Source organism: Diplotaxodon limnothrissa, linkage group LG10 (assembly GCF_057381915.1).
Source record: "Diplotaxodon limnothrissa isolate DT_005_m linkage group LG10, D_limnothrissa_male_GT1.1, whole genome shotgun sequence".
NCBI classification, from domain to species: Eukaryota; Metazoa; Chordata; class Actinopteri; order Cichliformes; family Cichlidae; genus Diplotaxodon; species Diplotaxodon limnothrissa.
In genome coordinates, this window is record NC_140605.1 from 4,199,906 (window position 1) to 4,216,637 (window position 16,732).

The following is a 16,732-nucleotide window of genomic DNA, read 5'->3' on the forward strand; positions in this document are numbered from 1 at the left end:
CAAATGAAAGCCAGATCAGGTCATCTATATTGGTAGAAAAGCATTTTTTGTCCAGCTTTGCACATTTTCTGCATTTTTGAATGATGTGATTTGTTGTTTTCATCTTGAGGAGCCACAGTAACCAGTGTCATGAGCAGTAAAGCTGTAGCATTATTAATCAAAATAATCACCTTCTGGAGGAGCGAACGCTTGGTGACTGTTCTGCACTGAGCTAGGCTTTAAGTGTAAGCAGCATACTTAAGATGGCAACCTGTGGCATGTTACAGAAGTAACAATGTGTTTTATTATAAATAAAATGTCAGAAAATATTTAACTTTATCACTCTACTGAATCTGCTAAGCCATACAAACAAACAAACCAATCAGCTAACCTCCTTGACACAGGGAAAGATCAAATCAGACAAAAACAGGATATAAATATGATGTCCTTTATTACCCGCAAATAACTGTACACTGTCATCATGTCACAATTCAGCCTTTTTTACAACTATACCATGAAGCAGACCTGAGCAGTTACATATGACTTCTGAAACCAGTGTCTCTCATCAGCCTCCAGGAAGATGAACCCCTGAGAAAAATCTTCACGTTGCACCTTTAAGAGATTTCATTCTGAACCACCAGGATTTACACGTGGGGAGAAAAATGCAATACATTTGTTAATCTGAGGGTGTCTGCATTATACACTCCAGTTTCTGAGCTGGAGCCTCATTGTCTTCAGTGTGTTGTGCTCTCGCTGACTCCACCTCCGAGCTGGCCATTAGCGCTGACTCCCTCTGTGTGAGCCGCTCAAGGACCAAATCAGCGGTGCTGGAGAGACTGTGCTGCAAAGACAAAGGGGAGTGAAATAATGAGTGTCTGCAGGGGTGACAACGCTAACGTGTGGATTAAGATATTTATTTTTCCACAAGCAGATCATGGTGATTCTTTTTCTTTGGAGCTTAATATGGATGCTTTCTCATTCCAGCTGCTCAGTGATGAAGAATAGCACTTGAATCACAAAAGCTCATTCTGAAGGCGAAATCCAACTAAAATCATTAATGAAGTCATAAACGTGGGCTAAAAACCACATGAAATCATTTTCCGTTTAAAGTTTTGCAGCTGGCAACTCGATGTCAGCTCAAATACTTCTTCTTAGCTTGAGTTCAGCAGGCAGTGACCATGAGGACGCTACACAGTACCATGACTGTCACACAGGTTTCAGCTACAAACCTGTAAGATGTGCAGTCCCTTCAGTGTGAGAACAGCCAGCTCTCTCAAACCATCTGCAGTTAAATCCAAGTATATGAGGGACAGCAAAGGACTTTTGAAGCTCCGTCTCCACTGCAGCTGAAACTGTCCATTTTGTCCACTTCCCATGGGCTGGAATTTATAACACAGCAATTCCTGCATTATAGAAAAAGAGGATTTATATATAAATCTATCATTTTAAATCAAAAAACAAAACCTATAATCTTTCCCTTTCAATCATACTCACTTCCTCCGTACCTACTTTGCCACTTTATTCATGAGCAGATCTTCTATATTCTTACAATCAGAAAATCCCATGAAGACAGAAAGCTGTTAGTGTATCCTGCTAACGATACGGTGCCTATGTTTCATTTATTCCTCTGAGCCAGCGAGGTCCATTTATATTCAAAAACTATTAAAAACAGATCAAGAAGTCACAACAATGCACCGGCTCATATCTTCCTTCTTTGCTGTGAACAAACAGTGCAGTTTGTTTTGAGTCAATCCCACACATCCACAGCATCCTGCTGGTGAAACTAATCACCAGAGTAGAAATTATTTTTCTACAGCTACAAGTAGTAATAAATGCACTCCTTTTTTCCCAGTTAAGACCTACAATAAGTAGCATTTCCATGAAATGACTGGGCCTTTATCTTAAGTGGCAAGCAGTGAAAAAGATTTGTGTTCAATGGCAACCATCAATCATGGAGCTAAGGGCTTCAGGCCAAGGGTTTAAGTATTAAGAGATGGATAAATACATTGACTTTTATTAAAAAAGTAAAATAAATAAATAAAATACAGCCTATCCATTAGTAAAGGTCTTACCTGTCCATATGTGCCCAACAGCACCTCCTTCTGCCCATCAAAATCCAGATCGATGACCAGAGCACAAACTACTGCGTCCCACTGGTCACTTTCCAAGAGGCATGTGGCCTGGGACAAACCGTCCTTCTGGACATCTCTGCAATAAAAGACATGCAACAAAAATACCTACAATTTCTTCGTCTTCAGAGAGAAAGCAAAACTGCACAAAACCATTCATTTGTCTCTGACCTGTACACAACTGCCATCTCTATGGTACTGGCCACTAGTAGGTTATAGCTTTCCATTTCCACACCTGGAAAAGAAGAAGAAACGGACAATCTTGAGGTGCGCTGCAGATTCACAAAGTGAAGCAGAGATCAGATGTAACAGAGGAGTATCGTACCGGCCTCTGTGTGGAAGCTCAGAGGGAACAGCAGCACGGTAGAGATTGGACTGTCAAACTGGACCCGCCAGCTCTGCAAAACCTCTGACATAAACACACACAGACACAATACTGAAAACACAAATACAGAAACACACTTGGGGACATCAATGATAAAGCCAAAATGATGGATAGACACACCTATAAACTTAATATTGCATGGACGTAATTAGGCTTTGGCTTCTTTTAACATACTTCAACAAATCTTTAATCGAACTAGACAACTTTTTATTGTAGAGAGCATTGTATGGTGGAATGTAACCTATGTTATGCTACGTGTGGGAAAGAATCTCATTTAACATTTTAAAGATTTATAGTCAAGAACTCTCACTCTGGTCTTGATGCCAAGTGTCATGTCTGGGGAAAACCAGACACCTCTCACCACCTTGCCAATACCATCGCTACAGTGAAGCATGGTGGTGGCTGCATCACGCTATGCAGCAGGAACTGGGAGACCAGTTGAGGGAAAGATGAATGTATCAATATACAGAGCCATTCCTGATGATAGCCAGAGTGGTCTGGACCTCAGGGTGGGAGTAGATTCATCTTCCAGCAGGACAACAACCCTAAACACAGCCTACATAACAAAGGAGTAGCTTTGGGTGAGTGGCCCAGCCAGAGCCCAGACTTTAATCCGATTGAAAGAGAATGGAGAGATTTGAAAGTGAACCGACACTCCAACCTGTTGGAGCTTGAGCGATTCTGTAAGAAGAATGGGAGAAACTTCTCAAAAATAGGTGTGCTAGCTTGTAGCTTCATACTGAAAAAGACTTGAGACTGCAATTGCTGCCAAAGGTGCTTCAACAAAGTACTGAACAAAGGCTGTGAATACTTACATGTACATCCATGTCATATTTTTGGTTTTTCACCTTGTGATTATGGAGCATTGTGTGCACAATTTTGAGGTGAAAAATGAATTTCATTTATTTTTGGAATAAGGCTGTAATGTAACAAAATGTGTAACAAGTGAAGTTGTGAATACTTTTCGGATGCACTGTATGTTCAGCATTCCTGCAGAGAAGCCGGGAGTTCAGTTTGACTAAGTCAGTGGTGGTTAAGGAATCATGAGACAGTCGTGTGATGGAGCGACTCTAAGAGGAACGTTCAAGTACGTTCCACTCGCCTCACCTAGCTCAGTCTGGCTGACCACAGCTAGCCCAACACAGCCATTCTGACAGCCAAACACCGAGAGCCGCCGGCCTCCAGCTATGCTCTGTATATCCATCCATAACACACTGCACAGAGAGAAGGAAACAAAAACGTGTTTACAGATGATACGTGTGTTTTTTTCTCGTATCGATAACAATGAAAGTATTTACCCAACTATCATAGTTTGCTTCCAAGAAGCCAAACGTTCTTGTCATTGTTAAAGTAGACACACTTGTTCAGGCTTTCTGGAAGTCATTCAAACTTTTTCTTTGGACACTGGCTACTTTTTCCCTTTTTTCAGAGAAATGCTTTTTGTTTGTTAAGCCGTTATTATTATGATGCTAAATAAACAACAGCTTGATTAAAAAAGGCACCTAACTCAAGGGACGAATCTTTGCTTTCTACACATAATAGACAACTTAGTAAAAAACTAATTTTAACTTGTATCATTAGACAGTTCGTTACTAGCGGCCCATCACAAAAAATACAAATTGCTCCCAGTTCATTAGTTTAATCTTTGGAAAATTTCCAGAGATGTGCCTGACAGTTTGATGGGCATAAAATTATATTTTTGTGCCAACGAGGTGATTCCCAAAGAGCTACAGTACTGGGAATAATTATTTGGCCTCTTCCTGATTACTTAGCTTTGCGTAAATCTATCATACTTAAATGTTTCAAATCATCAAAGGAATTTTTATATTCAAAGATAACCCGAGGAAATGCAAAACTCAGTTTTTAAATTATGAATTTAATTTATTTTATGAAGAAAAAAAACTATTCAAGCCTACCTGACCTGTCGGAGAAAGAAAGGAAAGCGTCTGGCACTCTCGGAGTAATTTGGGTAGGCTGGCTGGGTAGGAAGGTTCCTGCTATTGCAGGTTTTTTCTATTTGTTAATAATGGCTCTCACTGTGATTTGCTGAAGTCCCACATCTTTGGAAATTTCTTTTTTACACTTCCCAGACTGACAGATATCAGTGACTTTGTTTTTCATCTCTTGCTGAGTTTCTTTAGGTCCTGACATGATGTGCTGCTTTTTCTTTTAGAGCTCTTTTTCACAGTAAATCTATTCATTTCATTTTGTTGCCTGGTGTATAACAATGATCACTTTATGAGTTTTAGTATTATCTGTATTTATTTGTTTCTCGTTAAATCATTATTGTATGGGAGGTGTAGGCAGGTATTACACAACAAATCCAACATTTTTTAAAGGCACTGAGCAAAGAACAAGACCAAAAACTGAAGACTTTCCCCACACTGAGGGTGTGAATGCTTGTCTGTCTCTCTGTGTTAGCCCTGCTGCAGGTTGGCAACCAGTCTAGCGTGTAGCCGCATCTTGCCCTATGGGAGCTGCCTCAAGCCTCGTCGTGACCCTTAATCGGATAAGTGGAAAAAGAATGGATGATAGATCTGAAACATGTGGGACTTGTCTCGGTCTCATTGTTCAACTCTCAGTGTTGCTGACTGTTATTATATGCACCATCCTCTTCGTAACTTCGTATCTTAAAACATTCTTTCCACATTTCCATGCTTCCTTCGTTACTCAAACTTCAGTAAATGACACTATAATGACATTATCGTTCTTGTGTATAGTAATAGACCTGCTAACTGAGTACAAACAAACTGTACAAACAGTGATCAGAACAGTAAGCTGGATAATGTGGGAAATCATGAATCTGATTAACAGAGAAACACATAATGCTCATCCCTCATCAAACCCAATCAGCCCAGCGGCCACATCCAGAGAGATGAGAGCTGAAGGGACTCACTTGCTGGGAAGCTGCTGCAGCTCGGGGAAGAGTCTCTCCACTGGCTGCTCTTCAAACTGATGCAAGGAGGCGTTCTGTTAGACACAAGAGAGTCAGGCTGAATGCAACGCTGATGTTTGCATGATCAAAGTAAACATCTTCAGATATACAAAGTTACAACAGATTACAATCATATTTTATCTCCAATGCTTCCTGTAGTATTAGTTCTGTTGCATGCATCTATATGGTTTCATTTTAAATTTTGGAAGACGATTAGGATTTTTTTTTTTTCACAGTTTTGGAACAAAAATCAGAATTCTGACTTTTTTTCATAAAATTCTTTTAAAAAGAATTTTTTTAATGATTTTTCCTGTCTGATTATATTCAGGTTCCTAAGTGAACACTAAAGCAGGGTTTACTTGCTGTGATCTTTCCTCCTGTTCATGCTAGCCATAACAAAATCCCTTTATTATGTGCTTCCAGTGGAGGTGACGAGGAAGAACAAAGCACAGTTCTTGTTTTCTGCTAGTATGAGGCTTCAGAAGTATGACTGAGACAAATCCAATGGCTGTTTGGTCCAACACTCCCTCTGGAATTTCCAGGGATGGTGTCCCTGCTGAGCTGCAGTGGAGCTTAGACAACACATAGAGTGGGTTTCACAGTAAACAGGCTCTCACTGTGGAAGACATTTTTATTTTTGGCTCTTCTGAAAGGCTGAAGCCAGATTTTACTTTATGTTCAACAATATTTTTAAAGAAAGATGTTTGAAGATTTTTTCCCCACAGCTTCCACTGGGAACACAAAGAGAAGCCATCCAACCGTTTACTTTCTGATGGTTAGACATGAGAGGTGATTCCCAACTCTAATGTCTGCAATCCCCTACTTAGTCTGCTGCTACCGTGACTCCACATAATGGATAAAGGGACTTACTAGAGAATACATTGATACACAGATGAGAAGGAGACAAATATTTTAAGTTGTCATTAGAATGCACTGATCTGGTATTGTCTCTGACCTCCTTGTAAAGGTGGATCCTCTGGTCATGACCGCTTAGCAGAAACACTGTCTCACTCCCTCCTTCAGCACACTGCACTCTGACAGACAGAGGGAGACAAGCTCACTCACATGATAAATGGTAAATGGACTGGTACTTATATACATTATACTGCTACTTCGATATATTTCTACTTAATTTGAGCACTAAATGCTTTCTACTTCGAGTCTCACTCACCCAATCACACATTCATACAGCTTCTATCTATACCTAAGCATTTTATTTGTACTGGTACTTTAACACAGACAGAAGGAGCCAGGAGTCAAGCTACCGACACCCTGACTGGTAGACGACCTGCTCTACCTGAGAAAAACATTACATTTACTATCCAGACACACACACACACAGTCTGTACTTAAACTGCTCAGTGACTGAGCACAGCCATAAAGACACTAAAGCCCATTCATGAATATTCCTGTACCAGCTCATGAAAAATGATGGACTCCAGCTGAGAAACTGAGTCAGCCTGCAGAAACACGATGATTCAGCACAGCAATAGGATATAAAATGTGGTAACAATAGATTTATCAGTACTTGAGAAAAACATTAAATATTTAACAGCACTGAAATCTCAGTTGTCAAGTAGCTAAAGTTGTAATGCTACCAGCCTGGAGTTGTGTTTCTGTATTTTGTAATGATTGATAATCATATAAACGGTCCACAGTTCTGCAGAATGATTATTGTGCATGTATTTTTTATTTACTTTTAATTGTTTTCCATGTATTCTTGTTTTAAAATGTCTACAAAATGTGTGATTTTTTAGCAATTTTCTGAGCTATTTTTAAGCTAAACTGTCCAACATGAATCTAATAGACTTGGGCAGGACATCAGCTCACCTCCTGAATGTGAGCCAGGATGTATGTGTGTTATTCCTCTGCTGTCTGTTTCTATGATAACAGCAGGGGAAGCACACAAACAAGCTTCTGCTCCCTCAACTGAAGTGGATTTTCTTCCTTGCTGGAATCCCAAACACAGGTGCCAGCATCATATTGATCAGCGTGTCATTTCATGCTGCTTGATTAGTAGGAGTACGCTGCAGCAGCGCGTACACTCAGACACTGTCAGAGTTTTGGCCATTAGAACTCTGAACTCTTTCACTATGTAAGCAAAAACAGCATGAGCAAAGACGTCACGAATATCTTTTACATCTTTCATCTTACATCTTTCACGTTAAACTGCCAAAAATCACATTTTGCATATCCAGCTTCAGTGTGAAGCCCTTACAGCCACCACCTGTATTGTGCCTGTTTGTTTCTTAGTAATTTCTGATTGACGCTACAGCCCAAAGGAGATCGTCATAACCTGCAGTAGGAGATCAGGAAGAGCTCGGTTTTCTCTTTTAATTCTTGGTTAAAACTATGTGGCAAAATCTGCAAGGTTAGTTACCATGGTGACTATAGTCAGCAAGAACTATCTTTGTACAGCAGCAAACTTACTCTGTGTGGTAAAGCTGGAAGGGCGTGAACTGCAGCTCCAGATTCAGGCAGCTCTCTGTTCAGAGAAACACGACATGATCAGGACATGTCAGCGAGAGCACAACACATACGCAGACAATGCATCGCTCACGTGCAATAGAGTCCAGGTTGAACTCTGAGCCAGGTTCATAGTCACAGTAGATATTTAGGAATGGAGTGGCTTTGTCCCCAGAGTCCTGCGAGGAGATCAGCCATGAATCAGTATGCTTCTACCATGGCACAGTTCATACTCTGATTTTAAAGTTACAATACCTTAATGAAGGTGATGCCCACCACCAGACCTCTCTTGGGTGGAGACTTGATGAAAGCATCGATTGATACGATCTCTGCATCAACTAGATAAGAAAACAGAGTCAAACCTTTTCAGCACTGAGCGACTACAAACAACAACGTGCATCATAACAGAATTAACATACGACCGTACACCGACAGCTTCATCATTCATTTCAGACTTACAGAATGATTTATCTTGTTTGTTTTTTCTGAAATAACAGGATAAATATTCAGAGAAAATGTTTCATTATAAGGCAGAAAATCTGTTTTGTTGCTCTGCGCTAATGAGAGAGAGATGCTCTCCTTCATGAAGTGAGATCTATATTGTTAACCTCCACCAATATCATCTACAGTATATTGCTCAGACCCTTTATGTTTATTTGAAAACTTTTTTTAGAATACAAAATATATTCAGCAGATACACTGTGATGTCATTTAAAACGAAAACAAAAATGTATGCCCTACGCAAACTCTACAGACTAGAAGAAGAAATATAAAACGTATATTAAAGCAGTAAATATTCAACATCACCATTAAAATAAAGAACACATTCATGTATCAGTTCTGAATAGTTCTTCACCACCCTTCACACCATTTATATCAAACGCAGCAACACTTTCTCTTCTGTTGTGAAAGTATTTCATTGATCATATCACAATGCCTTCATTTATTACCCGATTCACTTATTAAGCTCCCTGTACCACTGTATTTAAGTTTGATCACTATGGCCACTGATTATTGTTTTTAGTTTGCTTTTTTCTGTTTTGTTTGATTTTCTGTCATTTGTATCTTTTTAGTGCTGTTACATTGTATTTATTCATACTGTATCCCAGCGGTCCCCAGCCTTTTTTGCATCACAGACCGGTTTATGTCCGACAATATTTTCACGGACCGGCATTTAAGGTCCCTATTGCCAGTCTTGGCAGCCGGGGGTCAGTCCGCCAGGGCCTCCGCTCCTGGCCGCCACCCGGCACACAATGCACCCGACCCCTATGGCGCCTCCTGCGGGTGGTGGGCCTGCGGGAGGATGGGCCCATGTCTCCTCTTCGGGCTGTGCCCGGCCGGGCCCCATGGACTAAGGCCCGGCCACCAGACGCTCGCCCTCGGGCACCCTCCCCGGGCCTGGCTCCAGGGCGGGGCCCCGGTAACCCTATCCCGGGCAGGGTAAACTGTTCCCTCGATGTCCTTTTCATAAGGGTCACCTCTCTGGTGGGGAAGGAGCCTGAGTTAGTGCGTGAGGTTGAGAGGTACCGGCTAGATATAGTCGGGCTCACCTCTACACATGGCTTGGGCTCTGGAACCAGTCTCCTGGAGAGGGGCTGGACTCTGTCTCAGTCTGGAGTTGCCCCTGGTGAGAGGCGGCGGGCTGGGGTGGGTATCCTAATATCCCCTCGGCTTGCTGCCGGTACGTTGGGGTTTTTCCCGGTGGACGAGAGGGTTTGTTCCCTGCGCCTTAGGGTCGGGGAACGGGTCCTGACAGTCATCTGCGCTTATGCGCCGAGTGGCAGTTCAGAGTACCCAGCCTTCTTAGAGTCCCTGGGGGGGGTGCTGGAGGGTGCTCCACCTGGAGACTCTGTTGTCCTGCTGGGAGACTTCAATGCTCACGTGGGTAACGACAGCGAGACCTGGAGGGGCGTGATTGGTAGGAACGGCCTCCCTGATCTGAACCCGAGCGGTGCTCTGTTATTCGACTTCTGTGCTAATCACAGTTTGGCCATAACGAACACCCTGTTCGAACATAAGAGTGTCCATAAGTGCACGTGGCACCAGGATGCTCTAGGCCGTAGGTCGATGATCGATTTTGTAATCGTATCAGCAGACCTGCGACCATATGTTCTGGACACTCGGGTAAAGAGAGGGGCTGAGCTGTCAACTGATCACCACCTGGTGGTGAGTTGGATCAGGTGGCGGGGTAAGACGCTGGACAGACCTGGTGCACCTAAACGCGTAGTGAGGGTGTGCTGGGAACGTCTAGCAGAGGCCCCAGTCCGCGAGATCTTCAACGCACACCTCCGGCAGAGCTTCAACAGCATTCCGAGGGAGACTGGGGACATTGAGTCCGAATGGACCATGTTCAGCGTCTCCATTGCCGAAGCTGCTGCATTGAGCTGCGGCCGCAAGGTGGTTGGTGCCTGCCGTGGTGGTAATCCCCGAACCAAATGGTGGACACCAGAGGTGAAGGGAGCCACCAGGCTGAAGAAGGAGTCCTATCGGGCTTGGTTAGCCTGTGGGACTCCGGAGGCAGCCGACAGGTATCGACAGGCCAAGCAGAATGCGGCTCGGGCAGTGGCTGAAGCAAAAACTCGGGTGTGGGAGGAGTTCGGAGAGGCCATGGAAAAAGACTTTCGGACTGCCTCGAAGAGATTCTGGCAAACCGTCGTCTCAGGAGGGGAAAGCGGTGCTCTACCTGCACTGTGTATAGTGCTGGCGGAGCGCTGCTGACGTCGACTGAGAAAATTGTCAGGCGGTGGAAGGAATACTTCGAGGACCTCCTTAATCCCACTGACACGTCTTCCGAGGAGGAAGCAGAGTCTGGGGATGAGGGGAATGTTGCGTGGAGATCAGGGGCAGTACCTGTGGACTGGCAGACCGGGGTGGTGGTCCCCATCTTCAAGAAAGGGGACCGGAGGGTGTGTTCCAACTACAGGGGGATCACACTCCTCAGCCTCCCTGGGAAAGTCTATGCCAGGGTGCTGGAAAGGAGAGTTCGTCCGTTAGTCGAACCTCGGATACAGGAGGAACAATGCGGTTTTCGTCCTGGTCGCGGAACACTGGACCAGCTCTTTATCCTTTCCAGGATACTTGAGGGTGCATGGGAGTTTGCCCAACCAGTCTACATGTGTTTTGTGGACTTGGAGAAGGCATTCGACCGTGTCCCTCGGGGTGTCCTGTGGGAGGTGTTGCGGGAATATGGGGTGTCTGGCCCATTGCTACGGGCCATTCGATCCCTATACAACCGTTGCAAGAGCTTGGTTCGCATTGCCGGCAATAAGTCGGACTCGTTCCCGGTGGGTGATGGGCTCCGCCAGGGCTGTCCTTTGTCTCCGGTTCTGTTCATAATTTTTATGGACAGGATTTCTAGGCGCAGCCAAGTGGCGGAGGGCTTTCGCTTTGGTGGCCTCAGAATCTCATCTCTGATTTTTGCAGATGATGTGGTTCTGTTGGCTTCATCGGGTGAGGGCCTCCAGCTCGCACTGGAGCGGTTCGCAGCCGAGTGTGAAGCAGCGGGAATGAGGATCAGCACCTCCAAATCTGAGGCCATGGTTCTCAGCCGGAAAAGGGTGGAGTGCCCACTCCGGGTCGGGGATGAGTTCCTGCCCCAAGTGGAGGAGTTCAAGTATCTCGGGGTCTTGTTCGCGAGTGATGGGAGAAGGGAGCCGGAGATCGACAGACGGATTGGGGCTGCAGCTGCAGTAATGCGGACGCTGCACCGGTCCGTCATGGTGAAGAGGGAGCTGAGTGTAAAAGCGAAGCTCTCAATTTACCGGTCGATCTACGTCCCTACCCTCACCTATGGCCACGAGCTGTGGGTAGTGACCGAAAGAACGAGATCGCGGATACAAGCGGCAGAAATGAGCTTCCTCCGAAGGGTGGCTGGCCTCTCCCTTAGAGATAGGGTGAGAAGTTCGGCCATCCGGGAGGGGCTCAGAGTAGAGCAGCTGTTGCTCCACATCGAAAGGAGCCAGCTGAGGTGGTTCGGGCATCTGACAAGGATGCCCCCTGGGCGCCTCCTGGGTGAGGTGTTCCAGGCATGTCCCACCGGGAGGAGGTCCCGGGGCAGACCCAGGACACGCTGGAGAGATTATATCTCTCGGCTGGCCTGGGAACGCCTTGGTATTCCCCCGGATAAGCTGGAGGAGGTGGCTGGGGAGAGGGAGGTCTGGGCCTCTTTGCTTAGGCTGCTGCCCCCGCGACCCGGCCCCGGACAAAGCGGATGAAGATGGATGGATGGATGGATGGATGGATGGCATTTAAGGTGTCGCGGAAAAATACAACAAAATAAAACCAAAAGAAAAGATTTATTAATAACACACTGGAAAAGACCCAGGGAAACCAAGTTTACGATAATAACGTTAAAAAAATAATGATAAAAACCGATAAAAACCCTGAAAACCATCAATTTTACACCCGGGCCTCAACTCTCGCAGCCTGGTACCAAACGACCACGGACCGGACCGGACTTGTACTGGTGCGTGGCCCAGGGGTTGGGGACCGCTGCTGTATGTTGTCTCAAACCGCATACAGCAGGAGAATATGTATATTCTCCTTTATTTAATCTGTTTTGTTGAAGGCTGGTTTTAAAGTTTTGGCTTCTGTGACACAATAAATTCCAGTCTTCAGCATAAATCAACAATCTTATCATTTTATAATAATATAGAAGGGATGCACTGATTGGGCGAAGGAAACAAAAAATCTTCATTACAATAACTGTTTCAAGTCTTCATCCTACTATCTGTGACATCTAATCTCAACAGAAAACCACGGGTGAGCTGAAATAATAAACATGACATGAGTCATGACATGAGTAATAAACATGACATGAGTCAAAAAGACTAATATCAGACCATATTTGTGCATTCCTATAGGTCATTCTGAAATATACAATCTGTACAATTGTTTAGTTGTTGCTTGAAGTGTTAAACTTCTGTAATTTTACGTGAGTAAAATATTCAGTGCATGCAGTTTACATTGAAACACAGTCTTTCTATTGTGTTGTGTAGCTTCCTTACCTTAAGGACAAGCTCTGTAGCAACATCTATGTGCACATATCTGAGTACTTGCACAACAAAGGAGTAAAACAAGAGTTCTTTCCAGTCCCCACTCACTGGGGCCCCTATAGCTTCATTTTAAGTCGTCTATTGGTTGTTAAGGGGGGGAGGGGATAAAGTCTGTCAGACCTCAAAAACCAGGGGCCCCAATCATTGAACCTGTCTGTTTCTATGTGGCTTTTTTGTCATGCAAATTACTTTTTAGCCACTTACTTCCATTCACTCTTACTCCACAAGGACCATCTCATCACATGCTGGAGCCCTGACTTAACTGCAGCAGACTTCTGTACTTTGAACAGGTCTGCTGTTTACTGCACAGTATTGCCTGGATTGTGTCTTACAGTTCAGAACCAATGGGTGACAGCAGTTACGTCCTATCTGTTATGTACAGTCTATTTTCCAAACCCAGGGGTCAGTCCATAAGAAAAAGACTGTTAACACAGAGATGTTAATATACAGTCAGGTCTCTTCAAAGAGTCACACAAATGTAAGGAGTTTATAGACGACAGGAGAAGCTTGTCCTGATCCAAAAATCTACTTTGACGGATGCTGTCTTCTATAATTGCTTTTAAGATTTTTATTTTTATTTTTATTTTTTTTTTATTTGATAGAAGATCCAGGAAACAGGAAAGGAGGTCTAGGTCTAATGTTTAATGTGTAAGAAATAGTAGAAATAAACATAATTTCTTCAGTACTGAAACTTGAGCACTTGACCCGTCTTTCCCCTGCGTACCTGGGATGTAAGTGAACTGAACCTCCTTGGCCACCGGTCGGATCTTCTGCTGCAGCTCTTGGTATCTGAAACACACCACCTTCCCCTTGAGAGTGGCCGCTAACAGCTCCTGCTCCCCGGCCTGACACAGCCCATAAATGTTGCTCTGCGACGGGAAGCGGCTGAAACTGTCCTCCACGAAGGGATACGATTCTCGGAGCATCTTGCAGGATACAAGCACAATCACAGGTTTATATTAAGATTTGTATTAAACATTTAGACTTTTCCCCGTTCATGCTTGTGTAGTGGCTGCAGAGCCCTCAAACTCCACAACAATGAGTTGGATTAAAAATGTTCCCGCTCGTTCATTTTGAAATTCAGCTAACACTCTCCACAAATTGCATATCGACGCTAAAATAACTCAGTTAATATTATTTTATTCTGATATCACATATCCTCTAACGAGTGTCTCTAAGATATAATAAACAACTTGAATAGCCATAGACAGTACGCATGAAGAAAAATATCCGGGTTTGACCCGAGCTGCGTTCACTTTCATTGGAAATATGGGATTTAATATCTATAAGGGACTCAGGGGAGAGAAAACCCGGGCCACTGTGGACAAAACCGCTATCGGAATAATTGAAAATATTGCTATATTTTAGAAAGTAATTTTAAGGTAGATTTGTCGTTGTTCCCGTGAAATTTCTTCATTCTGTGGTCAAAACACAGCTGCCAGCTGACATTTTACGTGCATTTAAAATGTCACACATCCTTTACAGAGTAAAATCAGCCATTCTTTTTGAGGTACAAAAACGCTTAAATTGGTTGTAATTTAATATAAGCCTTCTCCCAGTTTGGTTTAATTCCTCCACTTTACTACGCCATGAAAGGCAGCGCGTGGCTTTTTTTCTTCGTGTAGTAAACGGGTGACAGATTCAGTGCATCGCTTGTATCGTGCTGCCATCTAGTGGCACTAAATCCCTCCTTTTTAAACAAGAAAGCATGTGCTGAAGTTTTTTTGTCTGGGATTTTAATTTTCTGGTTGCATTTATTTCAGTTCTAAAAATGTCTTTTTCCACGTACACCTTTGACAATTCCTGATTCAGTATTATTATATGCATGTGTGTTTAATTAATGTTTGCTGCAACAAAACAATTAGTTGCATGAATACATTGATACTCAACCACCAGAGGTCAGAGCTAACCCACTCATGCAGATGAAGAAATTCCAGAGACGCGTAGTGCGGTGATTAGCACTGACCTCTGCTCAAGTCCAGGCAGTGGGTTCTGCTTCCTCCTACAGTCCAAAAACACGCGTGGGTTTAGGTTAACTTGTGATTCTGAATTGGCTCTAGGCGTGAATGGTTGTCTGTGTGTTATCCAGGCGTGCGGCTTGGGTCTGTCCCAAGGGTCACACAACGATGGAACAACTTGCTCTGCTAAAACAGGCTTTCTGATCATTTCTACGGCGGAGGGTGAACATTAGAGCTCTAAACATTTAAGGATATTGTCTCACAGCATAATAAATGAGATGAGGGAACCGCCTTAGTTTACCTGCAGATCAAAGTGAAAATGATTTGATTGATGGACAGAACATGTATTTTTAGTGTGACCTGTGCGCTGTGAGCTGCTGTTCAAGCAGTCTAAAATATACTCAACAGCAGATTAGAATCATGCCGATATTTTATGCATGCACATTTCCGCACTTCACCCAGTCAAGTTAGACATTAGAAAGCTATACAATTCGTGCATATAACTCGTATTCCCCATCAGAGACTCAATAATGCACCTAAAACATGCTGTAAATAACAGAATAAGTGAAAAGGGGACTTCCAGCAGACTTTAAATCCTAACTCGGAACCTGCTGCAGATCAGGTTATGTGTTCAGTAAAGGTTAGCACAATGATTTAACGTTTCTTTTATGCCCGAGGATTTATCTAAGCTTCAGCGTCTGAATGATTGCTTAGATTTGATCAAACGTTGGATGGCTGCAAATTTCCTCCAACTCAACGAGGGGAAAACCGAAGTCCTCGTATGCGCCCCTGATAGGTTTCTATCGCAGATAGTGAAAGCTCTTGGTCCTCTCTCACTTTATGTTAAATTCTCTATCAGGAATTTAGGTGTCACCTTTGACTCGAGTCTCACATTGGATGGGCATGTGAAATCTCTGGTTCGGCGTTGTTTTTATCATTTGAGAAATGTGGCTAGGCTAAGCCCGGTTCTATCTCGCTCTGAACTCGAGATTTATTTCGTCACGCTTGGATTATTGTAATTCGCTGTTTATGTGTCTAAGCAAAGGTTCTCTGGATCGTCTGCAGGTTGTGCAAAATGCTGCAGCTCGACTTTTGACAAAATCCTCCAAGTACTCACATGTGACACCGTTATTATCTCAGTTACACTGGCTTCCTGTTAAATTTAGAGTCGATTTTAAGATCCTGGTCTTGACCTACAGAGCTGTGCACGGACTGCCTACATCTTTGATCTGCTACAGCCCGATGTCCCTAGCAGGTCTTTGAGGTCATCTGATCAGGGCTTACTTGCTATAAAAAATACTAAGAGGAGGACTGAGGGTGACAGAGCTTTTGCCACTGTGGCCCCTAGACTGTGGAACTCTCTCCCCCAAACATTAAGAACTGTGGACTCAGTAGCTGTTTTTAAAAAACAACTCAAAACTCACCTTTTTAAAACTGCTTTTGGTTAATTTTTTGCCTGTTTTATTTTCTCTTTTTAAATCTTTTTATGACTTGTAATCTTATGTGCAGCACTTTGTGATTCTGTCTTGAAAGGTGCTATATAAATAAAAATGTATTTATTTAAAAAAACAAGAACAATGGGGTATCTATCTATCGTCCTCCTCCCAATCTGATTTACTCCTGAAGAATGTAGAGAAGACTAAACGGCAGGTCAAAGTCTCCTGAGTTTATGTTATTTAAAGCAAAATTGTTATTTGTTCAAACCATATAAAGTCCTCCAACCAGCATTGTGCTTTTCTAATGTAGAAATTTTAAGAAACCAACCCAGGTAGGTCAAAGCATTTCACTGAGAATTGAGTGGAAGAAGAAGGCTGTGTATATAGTAG

The 16,732-nt window shown here is 43.4% G+C and overlaps 1 protein-coding gene across 1 annotated transcript; it reads right to left on the minus strand.

Annotated features, from left to right (window-relative positions):
• Positions 1-429: 429 nt before the first annotated feature.
• Positions 430-14,146, minus strand: kptn (kaptin (actin binding protein)). The gene is made up of 12 exons (XM_085363345.1): positions 13,673-14,146; positions 8,150-8,232; positions 7,989-8,073; positions 7,859-7,913; positions 6,384-6,462; positions 5,390-5,463; positions 3,601-3,707; positions 2,434-2,517; positions 2,280-2,343; positions 2,052-2,187; positions 1,209-1,382; positions 430-820 (listed from the first exon to the last, which is right to left on the minus strand). The coding sequence occupies exons 1-12, from the start codon at positions 13,872-13,874 to the stop codon at positions 656-658; spliced, it is 1,308 nt and encodes a 435-aa protein (XP_085219471.1). The 5' UTR covers positions 13,875-14,146; the 3' UTR covers positions 430-655.
• Between the last annotated feature and the right edge of the window lie 2,586 nt (positions 14,147-16,732).